General features: G+C 41.8%; 1 protein-coding gene across 4 annotated transcripts in view; it reads right to left on the reverse strand.

Moving 5' to 3' along the window:
• The window catches only part of dscama (Down syndrome cell adhesion molecule a), a 107,876-nt gene that overhangs the window by 72,056 nt on the left and 10,610 nt on the right, over window positions 1-25,210 (reverse strand). For all 4 annotated transcript variants that reach the window (XM_040011454.1, XM_040011462.1, XM_040011473.1 and 1 more), the window contains exons 2-3: window positions 12,638-12,955; window positions 11,199-11,348 (exon numbers count right to left, since the gene is read on the reverse strand). In XM_040011454.1, coding sequence (XP_039867388.1) covers window positions 11,199-11,348; window positions 12,638-12,955 — 468 coding nt within the window. The remainder of the gene's footprint in view (window positions 1-11,198; window positions 11,349-12,637; window positions 12,956-25,210) is intronic.

Here is a 25,210-nt window from a genome sequence, read left to right on the forward strand (position 1 = left end):
GTATCGTTCGCTATAGCAGCAGAGTGGAACTAAAGGATTATGCAAGCATTTCCAAACAATTCGTTTTTTTCACCTTTGACAAACTAATGTAAAACATCGGCACGGCAGGTCGACAATTCTCTCTCTGCAGGGCATTTGCTTGAAGACATAAAGTTCTAATGTATAGATACAAATGAAACAAAATATGGGATAATTGTTTCAAATTACTTCTTTATTTTCCTTTAAAAAATAAAAATAAAAAGTCAGCTGTGATTACAATAAGATCACAATAAAATGGCTCAACATTATTTTAGGCCTCATTTTGTTAAAGCCATTATTAAAAAAAATACATATCTATCTATCTATCTATCTATCTATCTATCTATCTATCTATCTATCTATCTATCTATCTATCTATCTACACACACACATATATTTTAATTTAAATGGAAATGAATAACTAAAAAGGAAGAATTTTTTTTTTTGCTTTAAAGGTATTTTTTTCACTGACACAATTTAAAATACTTTATTGTCAGTTTTCTGTCGTGATGGTGCATAGTGGTAATGAAATCAGAAAATAGGAAATATATATATATATAGTTTTTTTTCTTTGAGTTTGTTTTTTAAAGTAAAGGATACATTTAAGCTGTAATGAAGGAACACATTTTCTCTTTGCAAAATTTATTTCCAAATAACCTACATGGTTGTTTTCTGCTTCAAACTGTGAAAAGTGCTGCTGCAGCAGGGTATCCACACCTCACAGGGCACTTAAGCAAACATGGGTGTGATGTGGGGAGTGTGCAGGGAAAGCTACAAATCCCAGGATACAGTCTGTGTTGTCTGGGGATCTCTCTTCCCGAGCTGTCCGAAATGTTCATCTATCAAGGTGATATCCCGTGGCGGCTCGTCGTGGAAATACCTTTCTACGGGTCACCTTTGTATTGGCGCCGATTCTCAACCAAATTAATTCACTTCATTATTCATAGCTCTGTTTAGCACTGTGAGGCGGGTTTCTTCATTGGCATTTTAGCCAATTGGCTTATTTAACAGCTACGGCTGGTACCGTGTTTGTTTCTTACTTCTTTCCACGAAATCTGTGAATAGTAATGAAAACAGTGCAAACGGCACTGTTTAAGACAGGTCTGTGAACAAAGGAAGACTGCTGCGCGTTTGTGCACACCATCACACGTCAGTCGGGGCGATGCGGTGATGTCCGATGACATTTAATTTCTTGCCTGTCCCTTGGTGTAAGAATCATCACGAGGATGTGAAACGGGGGGCCTGCGCATCATGAATCTGCGTGAAAGCCCAAGTCATGATTTTTTTCTTCTCCCTTCTTTCTTTCGTTTACTTCCTTGCCATAAAATGCATCACAGACAGGGACAGAAAGCAGGAGAGGGATGTAGAGAGGGAGGGAGGCTGTGAATAGGCAGAGTGAGTGGCATGCATGGACAGCCCCTCTGTCTCTCAAAGACACTGCAGCAGCTGTATGCATGCGATAAGAGCATCCATTCACAGCCAACTCCCCCTTTTCCTCCTCCTACACACTAAAACACACACAAATGCACTTTTTTCCTCTCTCTCTGTCTCTCCATCTCTCTCTCTCTCTCACACACACACACACACACACACTAAACAGCCTCTCTGCAGGTTCCTCCACAGAAGCTGCAGTTTGAAGCGGCCTCTGTCACCAGTCAAAGGTCTTCCCTGAAAATCATTTTTGTTTTTCTCTGAATTTTCTCTGATGTAAAAGCACAGCTGAGTTAAACATGGTTCACAGGCTGGGGGCGGGGATCACCTTTCTTTTTCCTTTCTTTTTGTCCGAACTGACAGAGCACTCAGCACATGTTCCTGGGATCTTGCTGTTTGCTTTGTTGTCGTGCATTGCCTCAGTCTGATCTTTTCTGTTGTTAAAGGCCGCCAATTACTGTCCCTAAATAACACCGCTGCACTATATAAGGTTCTGACAATCTTATGTTGTGCAGAATTGGGGAGGATGTCCATTGCATCTGCATCATTCTGTCACATTCTAGTTCTTCCCATCATCACGGGAAGAGTGGAGGCAAGTACACAAAAGATTTCAGGTCTGGGCCTTAAGTATATCTTGAGATTTAAATAGTTTGACATCTATGTACCCACATAATATATCTTTTTTCCCCATTATGTGACATGGGAATTTATCAGTCTGCCATACCAAACTCTATGATCTATTGATAAGACTCAACTCCAAGTCCACACAATCCAAAGAATGTCTGAGTGCCAATTAATTGGCGACTCCTTCCACCATTAGCTCATGTTGCACTTATAGCTAATCTGTATCCTGGCAGGGAGCCATGCATGACCTGGCTCCCATCCAGGTCCAGGAGCTGTGGAGGCGACAGCCTTGAGCTAGCCCTGCACAGCGCTGAGGAGCCTGGAGAAGATGTGGCAAACTGCAGCAGCACAAAGCAGTCCTCACTGTTTATCAAAGATTAAGCAGTGTTTAGTACCTCGACCCTCCTCTTCCAGCCAGCCTGTGCTCAAATTTACACATGCGTGCACGCACAGACGCACACACACACAGATATGCCACCACCTCCAGCTCACACCCTAATTGTTCCCTGCCCCGAGAGTTTAATAAAGAACAAATTGCGGTTATTGGTGAGCAAACAGCACAGTACGGAGGTGGGAGTGTGATCATTGCGGTGCCAGAGCAGCGAAGAGAGAGAAAGGGCATCAGCCAATTTAATTAATATCTCTGTCAGTCTCAGGCTGAGACCGGAGCAGCAGGCTGTGTGCGGAAAGACTTGGAGTAAGCACACAGAGTGTTAGCATGCAGATACACTCATGTTTCCTACCTACATTGTAACTGTGAGTTTAGCTGCCAAACAAGCCTTATTAGGCAGTCCAGTATAAGGGTTGTCCTAAAAAGTCATAATAATAATTCTAAATAAATAAATAAATAAATGTGACTACTTTTTATATTCTGATCCAGCAGCACCTTTTTTGCAAAGCTCATGTAGATATTAATATTTTCTACCACATATCCACATATTTACTGTGAGCAGTCATTCTGTCACACTCAAATTCATGAGCTCTAATCATTATTCTTTGCATTTATTTTTCCGTTCATGATACCGTAACGGGATTTCAGACAATCCATCTTTGTCGCTATCTATGTACATCTTGTTTTGATGCCCAAAAGGTTTGCGTGCTTTTTTTTCCTTAAAGCTTATCATGCTGCCTGCACACTGCCCAGCCTAAGTGTATCTACCCGTCATGTTCCCATAATGCTTTGTGGCAGCTGCAGCCAGATTCATGCACACAGGTATTGATTTTCTTCCCAGCTTTCTTTTTTTCCTTCGGTGCATCCCTTTATTTATCTCGCTAAGCCCCTGCCACTGGGTGTGAGGAGAGAACCAGCTCGCAGCTTGTGTGAGAGGACACAGTGAATTCGGCACGAGAGACGCTCGCCACATAACCTGGATTTATTTTCATTTATCTGTTATTTATCTGGCAGCGCTGCGCCACGGCTGAGTATAATCCTGCTCTGTGTGGGTTGCATGCGTAGGTATGCATGTGTGTATTTGTGCTGTCTGTCCATCCGTCCATGCAAACACTCCATTTTCCACAGGCCACCTGACCCATTTTTCTGTGTGAATAACAATACTCCAGCCAATCATGGGCAGACAGAAAGACGAATGCTGGAAAAAGACTACATCCAGCCCGTCACACGTCGGACTCCCAACCCTGCCTGTCGACAGAGTGAGGCAGGGAAAGGGAGAGACAGCGTGAGAGAGAGAGAGTGTTATCCTCACCTCCTTCCCTCCTCCCCTCCCTCTACATCTTTACCGCACAGAGGCTGGTGAAACCATAACCCGACCTACCTGGTCCCTAGCTCAGGTTTGTGCTTTGCCAGTGGCTGCACTTCCTACATGCCCTGAGAAAAGGGCGAAGCTGCAAGGCAGCTCCAAAGAAAAGCTGTTCATGTTAGCACACTACCTGCAGGCTACAACCCACAGTATATGGTGAAGGATTAACTCCAATCCGACCCGCTACACAAATGTTTACACTGGGGCTACACTGAAGCTGTGAAGCAGGAACGGGGGATTGTATTATTATTATATGTTCAAACATAACCTTCAATTAAACTATCATGCATGTGCACTTTAATGAAACATTTACATGATCTGTTAACCTTTTAACCTGTGCGGCACAACACATCTGCCTCCAAGGACATCTCAGGGTGACTCAGTGTCTCACTAGTTACACAACTACCTTGGAAACGCACAGTTCAGCTCAGATCAACAATGCAACCCTAAACTTCTCACTTTGTAGCTTTGTAAATGCAGGACTGGTGGAGAGGAAACAGTAGGGACTGTGGCAATGCATGATAACGTCCAGCAGCCTTTTGATTGCAACTCTTGATATTTACTTCAAAGGCCCATTATACACAGCCAATTAAACTGAAATAGTGTGGCTGGCTCCTCTCCCTCCCGGCAATGGCTGCAGGGATCGAGGCTGGCTGCAGAAATAACTCAAACACACATCCCAAATGTCAACAAACATGAAAGAAGCTGTGAAATGCACAAGAAGGATCAGCATATAGACAGACTGCATGCATGTGTTAGAGCAATCTGTAATCTCCTAAAAAAAAACAACTGTCTCTACACGCTACCAAAACCAGCAGTACTACGCTGCAAAGTGTGAGATATCACTGGTGTAATCTAGCACTATTAGTTCATTTGTAAAATAAATAACTACGGTGAAGGGTACAGGTCCTCTATATGTGTAGGAGAAAGTGACAGAAATAGTGTAAAGAGGGAGCAAGAGAACAAAAAAAGGAACTGCAGGAGAAATAAGAAAAGGCTACGCAGTGCAAAGAGAATCTGTGTGATAGCCGACGGGCCTCGTGTTTAGCTCGTGCACTGAATGAAAACAAGCCCCTGTTTGAGTGCGTGTGTGTTTGTATGTGTATGTGAGTGTCTGCAGTGTAGAGCTGGGGGGTCGGCCCCCTCGCAGCCTTACTGGTGCTGAATGCAGAGCAGGCAGCGCCAGGCCAAGGCGAATGACTACAAGGCCTCCTCAGTGACTGCAGCACAAGCTGCACCTGGGGAACAGCCCTGCACAGCAACACAGCTGCAGCCAGAAATGCTACAGACGCCCTAAAGTAACCCTGCAGGAAGCACATTTGTGTATAGCAGGTATGGACCACAACTGCCAGATATACCGAGCTGTGCTGAAGTTTGTAGCTGTGGTGATATATGAATGAATGCTCTTGCTTTTGTTATGCCAGCTTGTCCATGTTATATCTTTAGAATCCAGTTTTTAAAAAAAAAACATATATTTCTTTTATTTCTTTGTATATGTGTGTGTGAATGTATGCAGTATGTAAGCATACAATTATAGTCAGTGGGTCCATTTCACCCTGCCCTTATCCTTGCGTGTATCGTTAAGGAGGCCAGCTCCTACAATGACCTCCCACAGGCAGCGTGAATCTCTCAGTCACCCAGTCTTGTTACTTTCAACTAAAAAAAACACATAAATCAAGCCCGTCATCTGCCACTTAACTACAACTTTTAGTACACACTCTAATCTTTTCCCCTTTAGATTACTACAACTCACTTTTTCACGTGCACTACTTAGTTCTTGCTGGCTTCCCTTCAATTGGTCCTGAATGCAGCAGCCAGGCTGCCGAGATGTTATTCCAGCAGTTGGTCTCAGCAATAATCTGATCAGGGCCTTTCAGCTCTTCTACACTTTTATTTTAAATCCTCAGGCAGCCATGCTTTTGACATTTGAGTACCTAAACTTTGAAACAACCTCCCATCAGAACAGCTGAATCTCTGGATTATTTTAAACATCTGATGAAAACACATTTTTAGAGGTTTTCATAACCTTTTGGCAACAGTTCACATTAATGCTTGCATATATATTTTATGTATGTATAAACATACATAAAGTATATGCAATGTACATGTACAAATGTACAAATATGTGCTCGTATGTGTGTTGGGATAGATACACTTAACTTTAATGAGTGGATATATTATTAATCTTTTGGCTCCTCCTTGTAGAGGTCACCACAGCATCTGCCTCCATTTCACCGTATCATCCTCACACAACTCTCTGTAACTCCTCCATCCCCACATCCATAAACCTCCGAGGTCTCCCTCTTTTCCTCCTGCCTGGCAGCTCCATATTCAAATGGTCTGTATTTGTATAGCGCTTTACTTGGTCCTAGGACCCCAAAGCGCTTTACACTATACACAATCATCCACCCATTCACACACACATTCACACACTGGTGATGGCAGCTACATTGTAGCCACAGCCAGAGGCGACAGAGGCGAGGCTGCCAGACACTGGCGCCACCGGGCCCTCTGACCACCACCAGTAGCCAACGGGTGAAGTGTCTTGCCCAAGGACACAACGACCGAGACTGTCGGAGCCAGGGCTCGAACCGGCAACCTTCCAATTACAAGACGAACACCCAACTCTTGAGCCACGATCGCCCCAACATTCAACATCCTCTGTCCCTCCTCTACATGTGTTCAAACCTTCTCAACCTTTCCTCTGACTTTGTCTCCAAACTGCTCAAACTGAGTCCCTTCTGTCTTACTTCTAGTGACTTTCATTGTTCTTCTCTCCAGTTCATACCTCCACCTTTCCAGGCTTCCTTCCACTTGCTCCCTACTGTCACTCGCAAACATGATAACTCCATGGAGACTCCTGCCTGACCTCATCTGTCAGCCTGTCCATCACCACTGCAAATAAGAAGGGGGTCAGAGCTCCCTGATGTAGTCCCACCCCCATCTTGAACTGATATCTCATTCCTACTGCACAACTCACCACTCCCTTGATGTTCTCATACATGTCCTACACTAGCCTTCCTATTATGTGATTTCTTAAAGACACAAGGAGCCCCTTCTGATCTATACTTCTCCATCATGGCAAACATCACATCTGTAGCGCTCTTTCTCGGCATGAAGCCATACTGCTACTCAGTGACTGTCACCTCTCTGTTTAACCAAGGTTCAACAGGCCTTTCCCATGGCTTCATGGTATGACTCATCAATGTTAACCCTTTGCAGTTACTACAGATCTGGACATAGTTCTGAAATATTGGTACTGAATCACTTCTCCATTCCTCAGGCATCCTCTCATTCTCCATGATTGTGTGAAGCAATCCTGTCAACAAGTCTACCTCTCTCTGTCTTAGAATTATCCATACTTCCACAGGAATGTCATCCGGACCTTTCCACTCTTAATCTCTTTTACAAGTTCATAGTCCACACCACAGCTATTTCTGTCCTTTTAGCAAAATCCACTACCATCTGGCCGTCCACATTCCTCTCTTTAACATCTTACCTAGCCAACACCTCCTTGCTTCCTCTGTTCCCTTCACCTACCTGCCCATTGAAGTTTGCCCCAGTCACCTTCTTCGCCTCCACAACACTCTTCAAATGTTCTTCAAAATTGCCACTAGTTCATTTTACTTCCTATCTACAATATAATAAAAATTTCACCTCCAATGCCCTTGGTCTTGTTTCGTCTCCTGAACACAAAATATACTTTATCTACCTTCCTTCTCTGCATCATATCAGCTAGGACTCGTGACTTTACTAGTCTACACTTTTGCCCACTTCTCTCTCACTGCCTCCTAGCACACCTTCCCCTTCCTTTATCTTTGGCGAAGAGTAGCACAGTGCAACCAGCACCCTGTTGGTAGTAGCATTGGAGGCGGCCATTGTTAACTAGGACCTCAACTGATCCAGTATGGAAACCCCACTTTTGAGCCACGTGTTTGATTTGGCAATCCCCCATTTATAGTTTAGTGGTAGTAGTAGTAGTAGTATTTATAGTTATAATCTTCATAGCAGAAATTCAGCTGCTGCCATCGCCACAGGAGGTGACCATGACGGGAAATCAGTCTGAGCTTAAACTCTATTACTACAATGTAAAAAAGTTCAGAAATATAAATAAACACAATATGTCATTTAATAATAATGAAGTTGGTTATCTCTCTAGTTCAATCATTGTTTCAGCTTACAGGCTGCTGTAAAATATGCACAACACATATTTTACAGCAGCCGGTTTTTCCTTCCCGTTTGTAACGGACCTTTTAAATCCTCTGCTTTGGGCAGTGACTTTTGAGGACTGTTTGAATCCTGACAGTGATTAGCTCTGTTGGTCAAGCAGTCGGCAGCACAGTTTACATAATGTGATGACCTGAATGTGCGCTTGTTTTATGGGCTTTGGTTGGATACACCTGGTTAACATGTGATGATATTTCATGTCCATGAAGCAAAATATGTTACAATGGGAGCAAACATACTAGGTATATCTACACTATGTTAAAATAAGTGAAGATTTTTTTTCCCATCAGTTAGGCAGGTTTATGACTTAGTGACCAAACACAGTGTTTTTCAAGAGCCTTAATATTCAATATTCGATACTCTATCATGTCATAGAAAAACAGTAAAACCAGTTCGCCCTCCTCTCTCCTCTTTAAACAGTAAATACTCTTAAAACGACAACAGCAATGTAATAATAATAATAATAATAATAATAAAAAGATAGAGAAGAAGAATCTTTACGTAGATACTTTTGAAAATAAAATTAAAAGGTGCTTCATAAGATGAGAAGGAAAACCAGCAGCAATAAAACATTCAAGAAAAGGTAAAACAACGCTAGCAAGGAAGACAAAATTGAAAATCTAAACACAGGTAAATTACAAACAAATTTAAAGTAAATAAAAATAATCATTAGGAAGAAATGATAAAACTTTATAAAAGCCAACATAAAAATAACTTAAAGTGGAAGAACTGAAAAAGCCTGTTTATAAAGTTCTGTCTTTATGAGAGATTTAAAAAAGGAGCCTGCCAAGGAGGAGCTCGTCTCCTTACAGAGGCTGTTCCAAAGAATGGGTTCTGATCAGAACCTCAGCCGAGGACCTGCTAGGTTACCAATGGGCATGTACTATGTCAGAAGACCCGAGATATCCTCCTGAAAACTGAGGAAAAAGCATCTTTCAGTTTAACTTTTCTTGTGATTTCCTGGAAATAGGCCACCCACACACATGGGATATCATTGGAAAGGCCAGCATGTCCTCTATTGAGCACATCAGGACTTAGCAGGGTAACTCAAATAAGTCAAAAGATATAGACCAAAACAAATGTCCATTACAGAGGACAAAAATGAATAGGCTGGGCCTCAGGCGGATATACCACGGTGCAAGCTCAGTGTGGGCTTTAAAGTCATCAGTAAAATCTCTTTAGATTTCTTTTAGACAAAACTGAGCTGCTCAATAGTCATGTTATCCACATGTGTGGAACACCTAAGCTGTGTTTTCCTGCTGTAATCACTCGTCCTTTCAATTTTGGCCACGAATCAACTCTTAACTATCTGTTGTTCCACCTCACTGCAAAGCATTATCTTTGTTCTTTCAGTAAAACAAAGCTGTAAGAGACCAAAAATACTGGAGCATAAAAAGCATGTTTTCTGAAGCAGCAGCCCACTATATAAGCACTATATCAGACAACGACAGCGCATTGTTGCTTTTACTGGATGTCCTCGCTGAATGCATTATAATTTTCCATTCTTTTCTAATGGACACCAGGGTTTTTAAAGTGGTGCTTTGTTAGTGTACCCTGCAACAACTCGACAAGGCTCGGTCCAGTGAGACTCGCAGAAGGCCTGTCTGCACACCACGCTACACCTTCCACACTGAGAGAGCCGCAGTCAATTATTCATACCAGAGACAGAAAAGCTACATTTCACAAAGTTTTTTGTTTCAAGTGTCAATATTATTTTTAGTCATGAAATATTTAAACACTGAAGGTTGGTCATCGGGATGTAGGGGGTCAAGCCATCTTGAGTTGAGTTGTCAGTTAGTGTGAATATAGACTTAGGCACGCACACGCACAAAGCACAGTTAAAATGTGTGCAGCAGAGGATAAGGGGAATGGACGGTGCGTCAGTAGGATGTGTGCACTGAGATGTGAATAAAGACCATTTGCTCATGGATTCATAGGCTTCCGTCATCCATTATTTAGCATTGAGAAGAGCAGTGGATTGGTGGCTGGATGATTTTTTCTGACAGCGTTTACATGGCTGACGGCTACAGATGGGCCGATTTTTACGGCTCAAGATAAACACTTTGTGTTTTCAGCGCAAAGACTTTTCTCTGTAAAGATAGCCAGTGGAAAAGGTCCTCGAGGATCGGGGGTGTGAAAAAACGTGGTTCCCTTCACACAATGCGACAGTGTGGCGATAAGTTTAAAAGGTCCAGATGCGATGCATTTCAATGACAAAGACTGCAGTACAGGAATATATGCCTGTGTCTGAAAAACATGCCTGCGGCAAATCCATTTATGGACAATTAAGAGATTGCTATAGATTTCAACATGAACGATTTTGCCTCAAATGTGAAACATCAACAAAAAAGCAGCTACTAGCCGGCGTTTGCCCTGCATCCAAACGCAAAATAGCATTAGCTCCTGCCTATTGAGTTTGCTAAATGCCCCACATAAAGTGAATTTGCCCCCCAGGGCTGGGAAACAATCACGGAGGCGAGTGTTCCATTTAAGTGATTTGAATGATCGGGGCACTGCAGTGCTTCCTATCAGCCAGAGAAATGGGTCAATACACTGAGACTAAGTGACATGGCTGGCAGTCTGCGCTCTTGTGGAAGACCGGGCAGAGGAAGAAGAGCGGGACCTAACTGTCATTGGGTCAGACAGATGTGGAAATACAGACGTGCACATACACTGAATGACTCCGGCTAGCTAGGATAAGCTAGGCCTGAGATGGCGCACAAGCCTCTCTTCTTCTTTTGACAAACAACACTTGTAATCAGCATTTGGCCAGGACAAATAGTCCTTTCTACTACAGTGTATTCATTATCAATGAAACTGTGAAGCTTTATCTCACTGCATGTACCTGCACCTGTAGAAATGCTCCCAAATAAAATCTCTTTTCTGCAAACTAAACAGAGTTCTACCACTGTGTGTTTCCTAGTATATCAAGAAAGCATATTACATCATTCTGTCAGTACCAAAAATAGCCACCACACCACTTTTTCACTCCAGTTTACTAATATGCAAATCTCTCCTAATTTCTCAAAACAAGATGAGAAGGCAACTGTACAAGAACAATGCAGCAAAAAGGCAAACAAGGTCCACATCAGTCACCAAACACTGCCGCCAACTGTAGTGAAGAAAAATGCCATGACTTACCTTCAGGGGTGATTGACACAGTGTCTTTCTCCCAGGACACAACAGTGATGTAGGCCTCCACTGAGGCAGGTATAATACACTTGAAGACCGCCACATTGCCTCTCATGGCTTTCTGGTCCTCCACCCGGACAGTGTAGGGCTCTCGTAGGACTAGGAGGGGAGGACAGACAGGTTTTAATATAAAATGGGACCAAATTAACACGGGCCTCCTGCTCGAGTTTTTTTACAATGATTGCTATGAAATTTTAGCTTCATATATCAAATATTTTTGATATACACACAAATATATATATATATATATATATATATATATATATATATATATATATATATGTACATATATAGATGTTTAAAAAGCCAACTAGCTTTCAGGCCTTTTATGGCACATTGAAATCTGAAGCAATGTTTGAGCAAAAAACTATTAAATATAAAATCCTGATATTTTAACTGGTCTTTCTTACCATTAAACTGAATCAGGATCTGTATTTGGTGACAGATACTTCAACCTCAAATATACTTCATCCTGTAAAGTCTAATATTTGAAAACACACTAATAAAAAAACGGACATTTTTTGAAAGTTATATAGCTGTATTTCACAATAATGCAAAATAAAGCATGTAGAACGCCTTTCAACAAGAAATTCTTATTCACAGTACTGAGGAAAATGCTTTTTTCATTCACATGAGTAGTCTTGCAAGATCAAATTGGCACGTCCACATGGCGTGATCAGTGAAACTACCTCGCAACATTCGAAAGCATTGATTTCTACTTATAACTGAGTATCATCTGGAAACTGGAATCTGAATTTTGTTCTTTTGGGATTTTACTTTATATAAAAGTTGAATGAAAATATAATTTTCTTTATTTTTTGTGACTAAGAATTTTAAGATTCTGTTTTATTTTTGCATAATTGTGAGATATAATTATGTAGTATTCAGACATTGTCACTAGTCTTTTTCTATGTTTATGAAACGTTGGTGAATGTATATGTTTGAAATAAAAAAGAACTGAACTGAACTGAACTATGTGAAGTTTTTTGATTTCTCAAATATGGGAATATGAAGCAGTGATGGACAGTTTTTCATATTTTAAATATCCAGTTATTAGACTTTTGTTAAAATAAGCCCCAAATTATAGTTAGAAAAATAGAAATTCAGGCTTTTATCTTTATTAGTTTTTGATATACTTATGTTTAAATATTAGATTCCATTGTATGAAAAATGACCTGAAAGTGGGTTGACAGACCATTTTTCAAAAATAAATTATCTTGAAAAGTATTTGATATGTCAACTTAAAATGTCACAGCACTTATCGTATATGTTTAAACTTTTGACCAATCTGTATCCAAATCAGAGCATAAATTGTTCTAAAAGTTTGCTGATTTGCGATGTGACGACCCAATGGAAAACAAAACAGAGTGACGAGCAGAGAAACTGACCAGCCTTAATGTGAACATCTTGGCTCCTGATTCTCCCTGAGGGGTTCTCCGCTGTGCAATAGTAGGTATTGTCGTGGATGAGTTTGCTGAAGCTGGAAGGGGGGATCTGGAAGATCTGAAGGGTGCCATTGGGGTGCACATGACGGATCCCTGGCACATCATAGATCTCCTCGCCGGTGGCCAGGTACCAGCGCAGTGAGACAGGAGGCACACCTGCGGCGGGACAGGGCACCGATGTCCCTGTGGTGCTGGCAAACACTACCTCTTGCACAGATGCATTGACAAAATATAAGCTGGAACGTAGATCTTCACCGAAAACTGCAGAGAGAAATGAGATCAGAAAACCACGTCAGACACGGCACGGCGAATCCTTTAATAACTACCAAGAAAGGACCCGTTCAAAGATCTGTGAGAGAACAACCATATTTACATATTAGTGCTCTACTGCATTTGATTTTTTTCTTTAATTTAGGCCAAGTGTGTTTTTCACAGGCTGGCTGCTGTGTTTGTCCTCGCTGCAGTGATAAGAGGTGGCAGGAGTGTGTTTCTTGTTGTCTATGAAGAGACACTGCAGCAAGGCCCCAGAGAGTAGTAGCAGATGTGAAACTACAGAGCTGCAGAGAAAGCCAGACCTGCCTACAGACAAAGTGCGTCTATCCATACCAGAGTCAGTTCAGTAACTTTCATTATTGTTAAGAAAATACTTTTTTTAAATCGCTCACCGAGAAATAGAAACAAAATTCTTCTAAAAGGTGCGGTCAGAAGAAAGGCCCGCGGCCCACAACGTATTCACCAAAGGGTCTGATCGTGTTTTCACCAGGATGGATTGGCGTCACAAAAATGGAACACATCAAGACAATGACTATGCTCAATTTAACACCTTCTGATATTATGCATTGTCTGCAATACCACACCAAAGTGAGGTGATTAAGCTAAGGACCTCTATGCATCCATCTATCCTCTGCCGCTTATCCTTTTCAGGGTCGCGAGGGGGCTGGAACCTATCCCAGCTGTCTTGGGGCAAGAGGCAGGGTACACCCTGGACAGGTCGCCACACACAGACACATTCACACCTGTGGGCACTTAGTTTTAGAGTTTCCAATTAATCTATCCCCACTAACTGCATGTCTTTGGACTGGGGGAGGTACCCTGAGAGAACCCACGAAACATGAGGAGAACAAACCCCAAGCTAAGGACCTATGCTACTGAATTTCTTTGAGCTCTGACGAATTTGTTTCTTTGTAATCACAGTGAATGTATGTTTTTAAAAAGCCATTACAGGCTATTTTTTTTAAATAAAAAAACTCAGCACTTTCAGCTTAACTAATTATTAATTGGAAACTCTAAATGGGAACTTGTATTTTAACCCTCATAGGGAAATATCCATACGTTTTCTCTTGACAAACACATTTGTGCCTACATTTTACAATAGATCTAAAAGCCATTACAGCAATATTTAATTTTGCATTTTAAAAATAAATTATTCATCATTACAACAACGATATAGCATATTACTGCTGTGGCATCAAGCACTCACTGAGAATACGTTTCGGTGACGACCATTTGGATATTGCCAAAATACATGCACCAGCTGGTAAGCTGTGAATTTGTCATGTGTGCAACAGAAGATGTTTTCTAGTCATCTTAACTAATGAAGCAAGTCAATGTAATGTGATGCACTTCCCCAGCAGTAAGTTACCGCTGTGGATAAAAACTGACAATGCAGCTCTGTGCTGTAATGGACAACCCACACTGTCGGCATGCAGCCAGGATATGTTTATTGGCTGGAACCCAAGTAAGACAGCAGAACTCATTTAGTACATCCAGTGCAAAATAAAGTCATGATGTGTGTTTGTAGCATGTTTCTATAAATCTACAAACACTCCATATGTATCACAGTTGTCGCTTACTGTAGTTCCTTTTATACGATTTTCTCTCCCCGAGGAAATTGCATAACCTTCAGCGGTAATATTTATTTAAGAGATTCATCACCAATAGATGAGATTCAACAACAGTGTTGTGTCTTACAGGAAATGATGCCAAGGCAAAGGAGAAGATGCATCATAATTATATAGATCGCCATTAGAAACATAGGTAAAAGACATTAAAATGAGTGCTGCTCATCATAATCACATAATTGTTTTTATATGTGTTTTATTTCTACTGGTTTTGATCAGTCCTAATTGAGCTGAGTTAGCAGCATTCATTCACAAACACAAAGGTAAACATCAGTTTGCTTTGTTGCTTTGTTTCAATTCAAATTTAGAGATGCTCATGAAACTTGTTTGTCTATCAGACAGGTGAATATCCCACCAAGCACCAAGCGTCCATTGACACTGTTTTTCAGGTTAAAGCTCTTGGTTTAAAAATATGTTACATTACGTCTAAATTCAGATGGAAGAGACATCCGGGCTTAGTTTGCTTCAAAAATAATACTTTACTCATTTACTCTTTCACTTTTTCAACTAAAACTTAAAGAAAGTTTTAAGCAAACGTGAACACTGCTGTCTTTAATGTCTTTTAAACATAGCTGAAACACATATTTATTGGATGCTGCCTCTGTAATGTGCAATGCATTGAAAATGACTCTACTAGATCTATTGTGACAGTGTCACTAGGGTCCATGGAGGGTACCACCTATGAAGTTAATGACAAAAGTTTCTTCATTAATATGATATAAGGGTCATGGCCCATGCACATTTAAAATGACTGGTTGTCATGCAGTGCTTTTAAGCTGACTGTTCAGCTCACCTTAATTTTCACAAAAGTGTGACTGAGGATCTTTTATTGAAATATGCAATATTGTAAGTGGTTCTTTCACTCAACGTCACTGAAGGTCACTGATATTCTGTGGTCTCTGGTTGCTATGCTGCTTGCAGCCACTTCCTGTATGCATGCGCCGTTACATGTAATGGAATTCATATTTTTACCAGAATGTACAAGGATGATAACGGCAAAGCCTGTAGATGTGATGAAGCTTGCTGAAATGCTGCCCACATGCTTCTTTGTGCTGTAGAAACGAGTATTGCCTACAATGTGTTACTGTAATCAGCTCTGCTATCTGCATCTCCAAACTAAATAAAAAAAATTGCACATATACAGACTTGGAAATGATAATTCCTCACTGCACACAGAGCGGTATGAGTGAACAGAGAGTGATCAGCAGTCCTGCAGAGCTGTCGCATGAGCAGCCTCTGTCAGTCACCCTTTGTAAATATTGCATCTCTACTGTATGTCTGCTCTCTGCTAATGCGGTCTACCTCCTCCTGTCCCCAGCATGCTTGTGCGATGGCTGCCAATCCCCCCTCCCCAGAGACCAAACATTTTAGCGCTTCATAAATTCCTAATGAGCGTTCTCAAGTCACCGGCTACTTCCACCCACTGGTCGTTCAACCTGTAACAACAAACAAACAGTGTGGCGTACACATGTTTCTGCACATTTCTAGCTGCACTCACTTCACACATACAGTACTCAGAGGGCCGGGCCTGGAGGTGTCGAAAAGAGAATGGCTGCAGTTGTCGACAGCTACAAGACTGTAGTTTCTTTTTCCATGAGGTGGCAAGAGAGGGTAGAGTCACCATGATACACAGTTCAGCTGTGGGAGACTTTATTGATTGCCAGCTTGGCTATGTTTAGACTTAAATGTTACCTACCTTAACTGGCAAAAATGCCCATGCAGGTCCACAGTGACTAGTTATAGGTGAACTTTGGGGCTGTGTGGGTGGAGCAAACACAAACTTATCCCACGTGGACCCCAACTGGGCGTGTGAACACAGAGCTTACAGTAGTTTTGAATGTTGGTGTCTCGATATGGGTTTTATACGGTCAGACCCACTATGGACCTACCCACATGTGTGGCCCCACGTGGGACCAAATCAACCATGTGGTGATTCCTTGTGAATAACCATTGAGTATTTCTTCTTCAGACACCTTTCTCACTCACTATGTGTTAACAGACCTCTCTACATTGTATCATACTTGTTATTAATCTCTGTCTCTCTTCCACAGCATGTCTTTATCCTGTCTTTCTTCTCTCACCCCAACCAATCGCAGCAGATGGCCCCGCCCCTCCCTGAGCCTGGTTCTGCTGGAGGTTTCTTCCTGTTAAAAGGGAGTTTTTCCTTCCCACTGTCACCAAAGTGCTTGCTCATAGGAGTTCATACGATTGTTGGGTTTTTCTCTGTATGTATTATTGTACGGTCTACATTACAATATAAAGCCTCTTGAGGGGACTGTTGTTGTGATTTGGTGCTGTATAAATAAAATTGAATTGAATAAGGAGTTTATTTATTTTGAGCAACATTCTGGTCCACACTTTATACCAATTGGTGGCTGTATTGTATAATTGGGCAGATATGAGCTCCTCTCCCCACTTAGTGTAGGCAGCCCACTCTATAGGCTATTCCACTAAAGCCCATCTGGGGCCCAGATGTGCCCTTATTTTCATGTTGGTCCTGGGGCCCACAATGGGCTGCCCACTGTGTGGGTCTGTCCACAGTGCCCCCTCATGTTTGCTGTGCAGATACCAAAGGTTTGGACAGATAGCATTCAGCTTTAATACATGATATCAGCACAAGAGCCTCCTCAAACCTCTCACTAAGCATTTATACAAATAATCTAACTACAGTACAATTATTGTGAGGGTGTTCATTTGATTTTTTTTTTAAACTGCCTTAACACTACTGCCCTTATATTCCAGGGCAACTCTCAAGTGTTTCGTTTGCCGTGCCATCTTGTTGACTTCATTTTGATTTCTGTTTTATTTTGAAGGTTAGTCCCTTGTGTTTTTTCTCCTTTGCTTTTTCCCCTACCCTTGTCAGTGTCATAGAGTGACATATTATTAACCCTTTCAACTTGTCAGTCAACAATTAAATGGCTCATTTATGAAGCATAAACCTTTTACCATTATTATCATTTTTATTTCCTCAAAACAGTTGTTCTCAGAGCTTGACTATGCTGTCATAAACACAGTACATAAGCTGCAAGCAGGCCAAAATCATTAGACAGAGGCATAATAAATAATTTAGAATGGCCCTCTCCAACTATAATGATACACAGACAACTTCTCAGGGGTTAATTTACAGCCATGTAATCACACAGAGTAACAGCTTGTCAGTGGTTTTCTCAAGCAGGAAAGTCTGCCATCAAGATGGTCATAAAATCTCAGCATCTGTTATGAATAGCAGGGAGCGAGACTCTTTTATATGGATGACTTTTTCACCGCGGTGCAGTTCATTTTCTTCCAAAACAGATGTATGAGCTCAATCTGAACCTGATCTTCAACAAGCTGTACAATGTAAAGGCTGAGAAAATCCAAGAGTTAGATCTGTCACACTGCATGATTTTTCTTTCCAATATAGTGTCTATATTTACAATTATGGGGAAGCTATCAACAAAGGCAGGCAACAAAAGTACTTTGATTTTATCTACTGTCAGGTCAAGCTGGGTGCCAGACTTTTAATATAGATCACAAACACCTCATAATGACAGGTCAGTAAGAAAAAAATAGACAGAATCTAGATTCTCTTCATATCAGAATAATATTCGTTTCCATTCACCTTGGCCGGTGTAGTGGTAACAACCAGCTTTTACCATAACTGTTAAAAGTGACAGAGTGAGAAAGAGTTCACCCCACAACTGCTTTTGTTTCACATACACGCAAAAAAAATTAAGACCCCCAAACTACCTCTACACGTTACTGCTTGGATGTTTATTTTAAGATGAGAAAGCCTGATGGATATAAAACCCCACCATATCCCAACAGTTTCAGATAGATACACTGGGAGTGCATTTACGTTTTAGAGGAAAATAGTCAGGGTGGGGGTTGGATGGGGAGATGGGAGAGCTGGAAAGCTCTCAGACAGTGACACAGAGGCCGCTATATACACAGAGATGGGACGAGAATGCAAAGAAAAGGGTGGAAGAGATGCTCTGACAGAGGTGGAAAGCACGCTTCAGCTTAGTCGTCATCCACAACCTCCTTGAAATGAACGTTTTTACCTTTTTTATTCCTCTTCAGTCTCTTTTTCTGTATCTATTTCTTTTCCAGCTGTCTGATTGCATTCTCTTCTAACCTTCATCTCTCCTTCACACTACTTTAACCCTGCCTTCAACATTCTGATTTTTTCCACCTTTACACAAGGATACAGGTACAAAAACAACAAACCAGAGTAAAAAAAACAAAAGACACATGAAGCCACCTCCTGATCTGCATTTATTATCCACTATTATCCACTGGACCTTTCTTGCAGCTAAAAATTTGGAAAATTAAACAACACATATGCTCTGCTGTGCTGTGGCTCATGGTTCATGAAAATTGAAAAAGAAAATCAACTACTTTATAAATAATTAAGGTACTTGGGCCCTACATCCAGCAATGCATCTGAATCTGGTTAAAAGTAGACACTCCTCACAGTCGATTCCCTCTTACTCTGACACTGAGTAATATCTAATAAAGAAGAACCCACACATAAACACAATTTGTATTTTGGGGAACATAATATTGAATATTCAGTTATAAATTAACAGCCCAAGACTATTTATCATAATGGTTGCTTTCAAGCAAAGAGACAGCACGTGGGAGGCTGCTGGCTGTCATCAAGCGTGTGTACCACCGTTAAATAATAATCTTATTAACGGCTGTGATAAAATAGAAAGACGTAACACATACACATGCGCATCTCAGAGATACGTTACGCATTGTTTTTGCAGCGGGATAAAGCACATTTTTGAGGATCTGTTGATAACGCTGGGACCGCACGAGCAAGATCAAAACAAGAGCTAGCAGAATGTTGAAACAGGAGATAAAAGATTTATGTGGACCCTATCAATACTCAGTCAGCCGTCAGCCTGGTTGGCAGATAATGGCTGCAGTCTGCAACGCTTTGGTCCACATCTTGTTGGATTTTCTGTTCATAGGTCTCTCACATTAATGGGCTTTTTTATCAATATTACTAAAAATTAATATAAAACAGCAATTATTGAAAGACAGCAAACATCATGGAACAGGATCATTTTGACACATAAACAATTTGCACTAATAATTGCACATTAACTAAATGAAGACTAGCTAAAAAGAAAAGAAAATCACAATTGGGAGCGGTGCTACTGCTTTATTTAAGTACTCTAAAGACAGATTGACGGTAAAGAATAAAATAGAGGAGAAATGCATCAAAATAAGTCATTACCGGGAGAGGAGCCGTGTCTGCTGTGGGGAGATTTTTCAGTTTTAAAAAATGAGTCTTGTTTTGTTTTGTTTCTGGTCATTCTGTGGCTGGAATTTCACTGTGGAAGTGGTTCAGGCAGCTCCACCCACACACAGCCACTGGGGTCCAGGTGGGATTTTCTTTTTCTGGTGACAGAGTCATTTGTATCACAAAGTCTATAAGAATAAGTCCAAATGAAGCTACTGTAAATATCTACAAAGGCTCACTCTTGCAAAAATGACATGAATCATTATACCATGAAACTGTCAGAAAACACTTTTTAGGTTTATACAAACTATTTAAATCCTTCAGTGCATCCGTTCTCTGTTCCCTTAACATGGCTCTGGCGTTACCCACATGCCATCACATTATCATGCTGAAGGAACACCAACCCTCTCCCACGCCCATCATGCCCACACACAGAGGCATACTCTCTAACAGCTTCTACATGGCAGCTTGTGCCAGAGTTGTCTTAATTGACATTACTTTTCCCAGAGCCAAAATCACAAAGAGGAAAAAGTGATATTGTTCAATTATGAATCCCACGCATGTATAATAGATGGACTCTCACTTTTTTTGCGCGTGTTCTTCCTTAGCAATTCTCAGAAGAGGGGCAGGAACCGGTGGGGGTGGGATGGGGGTCCTTTTGAGTTAGCCTCTTCCTCTTCCTGTGTGGAATAATGCTTGGCACGCTCCCAGATGTCAGCACCTATTGGTGGCAGGCCCTGCTGAAGACTCTAATCGTGGATTGCAGGTGACTCCTCGTGCAATCTTCTCTTTGCGGAGGCTCTGCTACTATGTTCGGAGCTCAAGGGCAACAGACAAGCTTCGGTCACGGAGAGTGCACACAGGCGTGTCAGATGGATCTGTGCGCTTGTGTGTGTGTGTGTGTGTGTCTGTGTGTGGGAGGTGGGGTTAATGTCTGGTAGCCCATGAACATAGAGACTGACATGGGCTTGGTTCACTGGTGAGCCAGCAGGGAGTCAATGCAGGCAGGAATGTTGCTGATTTAGCCTTTCAGCATGACAGAGAATAGCAGACAGGAAACAGTTGTAGTTATCTTTTAAAAATGAAGATAGGGGTTAAAAGAATTCTCAGTTATATAACATCTCAAAAATATTAACCAAATAATGTTTATATTTTTCCTTCAGTATTTGCTTGCAGACCAATGCCAGTCAGTGGTTGCTTCACTGAGGCAATTTATTTAAGTAAATGTGAGATCAATACAGGTCCCACTAACACACAGCATAAATAGGCCTATGCATTAGCCTGTGCATTAGACCACTGATGTGTCAGGGGTTTTTTGCGCAGCTTGTATTTACCTCAACCAAACATCATTAATCAACTTTTACTGAATGAGTATGGAGGCTCCTTTTTTTCCCGATGAAATGCCAACAAAAGAGAAAAAAAAAATCTACAATTTATGACATATTATCCGGGCTGACTGCTTGGTTCCCACAACAAAAGCGTGATTTTCACCCTTTCTTCTGTGATTTTATCACATTCAATGAGCTATTAGCCCAAAAACATGTGCTCAGCCAAGGCTGTTAATGTATTTAAACACTGGAGCCTGATTGGGTATTAACCACAATGTGGCCTATGTGGTCTGCACCAGGTCAGCGGGCACCAGGGCATCAAGACATTAGGGCATCTCCACTGGGGCAAACAAGGACTGAGCCACACTGACAGCTCATAGCAGGCGATGCAGGTAATTAAGGCAAAGCTCTGCAGTAGCTGCCTAGGGAGGAGAGGAGAGTGTGGTGGTTGGGGGAGTAGAAAATGGGGGTTGGATAGGGAGGGGTGGAGATAGGGTGGAGGACAGGATGGCCTCATGATGGCAGTGAGTAAGCAAGCACCCACCCCACCCCCTACCCTCTCCACTGTTGCCCTAGGGGCTTACACAATGAGCGGTAAAGAGAAGCGCTGCACTGAGCTGAGATGCACTGATCGAAGAACAGAGTCCCCTCACTCTCCCAAATCACCGGCGCCCAATTTGCCCTCATGAATAATGTTGAGCGATGTGCTCAGTGCCACGCAGCCGCTATGTAAAACCAATGATACCCTTCTCTGATGTCAACTCTCTGGAGGGTGAGCAAAGAATCACTGTGGAGTGGGTTAGTTGATGCATATGAATGCTCATTTACATAAGCGCTAACATAAGAGGAGGGAGTTCCTACATACTGTGCACTTTGAAGACATTAATCAGTTACATCACTAAGGCGGGAAAGGACAAACACGGCAAATAGACTGAGACGGAGAGGTAGAGAGTAAATAAAGTTCTAGTAACTGCCACTGATACTAACATGCAAAAGCACATCAGGAGAAAGAAACAACCATCTCAGATAATGCTCCATTACGCTTCCCAAGTGATGCTATGTTGATATGACTGCATTTACCTAATATTAGGTCACATGGAAATTCAAGCGCGGATCAGAGCTTAATGTAGACTCTAGTCATTTCCCAGCCTTCTGGAGCCACAGAAGTCAGTTCTCATTATGAGTTACGGAGCTAACTACAATAAAAGTAGCCATCCATATCTATTCTGTGACACATTAGCTTTCTTATCTACCTACAAGCCACAAGTCTGGTCCAGACTGAGTTACTTTAGTCTGAAACATAGATATTCATGATATTCAGTGGATGACTCCTACTGAGTTCAGTAATACACACTTTTCTCAAAACATTTTTGGCTTTAATGAACGCTTTATCAAGTTCTGGATTGGTTGCCATGAGATCTGAGTCACACGTTCTTGTTCCACTTCAGGATAACCTGTGGTGATTCTTTAAACTTTCCTCCAACTCTTCTCTCTCAAAATTTCTCAAGTTCTGTGGTTTAACCCCCCCCACCCCGAAACAGGGACAATGAAGAGCTGCAAACTTCCAAGCTAGGGAAGCAGTGGGGAGCATCTCTGCCATTAACCAACGGCCTTGTTGAGGGTAACAGCACCAAGGACAACCAATTCAAATCTTCAGTTACTGTTAGGATATAATTCTTTCAAGCATGTGCAAACTTTTAGGACATCATAGGTTTGCTGTGGCTCCAGAGAACTGACAAGGATCAATACCCTTGGCTCATCCCACCAAAGCACTGAATTCAAGAGGGCCAAGACAACAAAGTAGGGTACAATTGCTTACATCTCTATTATTGTAACCAGATAATATTGCTGCCGCTCCAATGCTTTAATTGTTCCAAACCTTAACAGTGGACATGTATGGATGACATATTTCCCTGTTCAGCTGTCAATTGGTTCTTTGGAGGGGCCGAATAACTAGAACTACCTTTAGATTTCCCTTTCAGTGCCACGCCTTTCTCTTATTTTTGGCTCTGAATCAGTCTGCCAGCAGAAGAGGTAATGGAAGGATCAACGACTGGTGGTCTTCTGTTAGATGGAGGTGACAGTGGAGAGGTACACTCAGGGTTCAAGGTGAGCAGGAACAACTAGCAACCCCATTCTAGCACCTTTTAATAATAAGTCAACATACCTCATAGACAGGCTTCATTCATTTCATTGCCTTGTGTTACATCCACATTTAGGGTTACTTTGTTAACCACCAGGTAAACTAAAGTAGAAGCTGAGATATGGCCAGCCTACTGACAGTTACTAACAGCCATGGGCTGAGAGAAAAAGAAAATGTTATGTCTATAACATCTTAGTCTAAGGAGCTTGGAAAGAAAAGCGTCTGGACTTCTTTAACTTGCTTGAAGACGTTTCACCTCTCATCTGAGAAGCTTCTTCAGTTCTAAGGTCAAATGGTGGAGAGTCCCAGATTTAACCCCAGTGGGAGTTTCCCCCCAAAGAGGGACAAAAGGACCCCCTGATGGTCCTCTACCTCAGCGGTCCCCAACCCCCGGGCCTCGGACCGGTACCGGTCCGTGAGTCGTTTGGTACCGGGCCGCGAGAGTTGAGGCTCAGGTGTGAAATGTCTGGTTTTCAGGGATTTTATCGGTGTTCAGCGTTATTTTGTTATCGTTTTTATCGTTAACTCGGTTTTCCTGGGTCTTTTCAGGTGTGTTATGAATAAATCTTCTTTTTTTTCGGTACCAGTACTAGTTTTATTTTGTTGTATTTATCCGCGACACCTTAAAGGCCGGTCCGTGAAAATAATGTTGGGCATAAACCGGTCCGTGGCGCTAAAAAGGTTGGGGACCGCTGCTCTACCTAATCACATGAGCCAAGGTGTGAAAGCGGGTGTGGGTCACAATCAGCCAGGGTTTCGGGTGAGCTCATTGTGAAACCTGGCCCCACCCTATCATGCGATTTCCTGAGGTCAGATGGCCCAGGATGTGAGTGGGCGTTAAGGCGTCTGAGAAGGGAACTCAAAACTGGATTATAGATGGCAGACAGTTGGTGTCGTAAACCCCCGCCTCTTTTCAAAGATGGTCGCTCACAGTGGACATAAATGGCTTCTTTCACTCCTCTTTCAAACCATCTGTCCTCTCTGTCCAAAATGTGAACATTGGCATCCTCGAAAGAGTGACCTTTGACCTTTAGATGCAGATGGACAGCTGAGTCTTGTCCTGTGGAGGTGGCTCTTCTGTGTTGTGCCATGCGCTTGTGAAGTGGCTGTTTGGTCTCTCCAATGTAGAGGTCTGGGCATCTGTACAGCATACACCACATTGTTAAGTCTGTGTTTTGGAGTTCTGTCTTTCGGGTGAACCAGTTTTTGTCTGAGCGTGTTGCTGGGTCTGAACCTTCACAGACGTCTATAACATCTGTTCCATGATGGAGAGAAACACGGTACAGCACATGTAGCATGAGATGCCATGCTCTTGCTCTACAGCCAGGACACGTGTGGGTGGGATATCCCGTACTAGAATCAACTGACAATGACCTGCTGACGATCAATCATTTCAAATAATGCTTTTTAAAAACACAGTCTGACATTCTGGGAAATTTTAAATTTGGACTTAAATGTCTAAATGTCTTTATCTCAGTTCTGGATGAAAGATAAATGTTATGCTTGCAGCTTATAGCTTCATGCAACCTGCAGTTTTGAGATCACTGTGAGGCTTTCAAAGAATCAGTTGAACTCCACAAATCCCAGAACATCCATAAAGCGATTCTTTCTTTACCCTTCACTAAACAACTTTGTCATAATAATTACTTGGCTTTAGAGGCATTAGTTTAAGCATAATGCTTAGAAACCAAATTCATACATTTTCCCTAAGATCTTGAAGTATTTCTTTAACTTCAATTTCTTTGTACAAGAACTAATGTACTTATTAAAAGAGAATATTGTCAGTCACTCCGAGTACACCCCAAGAACGTTAACATGACTGCGTATTTTGCACTGAAAATGGTTTTTTTTTTTTCTATTTCAGCAATAGGAGTACATTTTTTGAGAGAGGATGTTTTAGTTAGAGAT

The sequence above is a fragment of the Simochromis diagramma genome, unplaced genomic scaffold, assembly GCF_900408965.1.
Source record: "Simochromis diagramma unplaced genomic scaffold, fSimDia1.1 OVJJ01000123.1, whole genome shotgun sequence".
In the NCBI taxonomy this organism is placed as follows: domain Eukaryota; kingdom Metazoa; phylum Chordata; class Actinopteri; order Cichliformes; family Cichlidae; genus Simochromis; species Simochromis diagramma.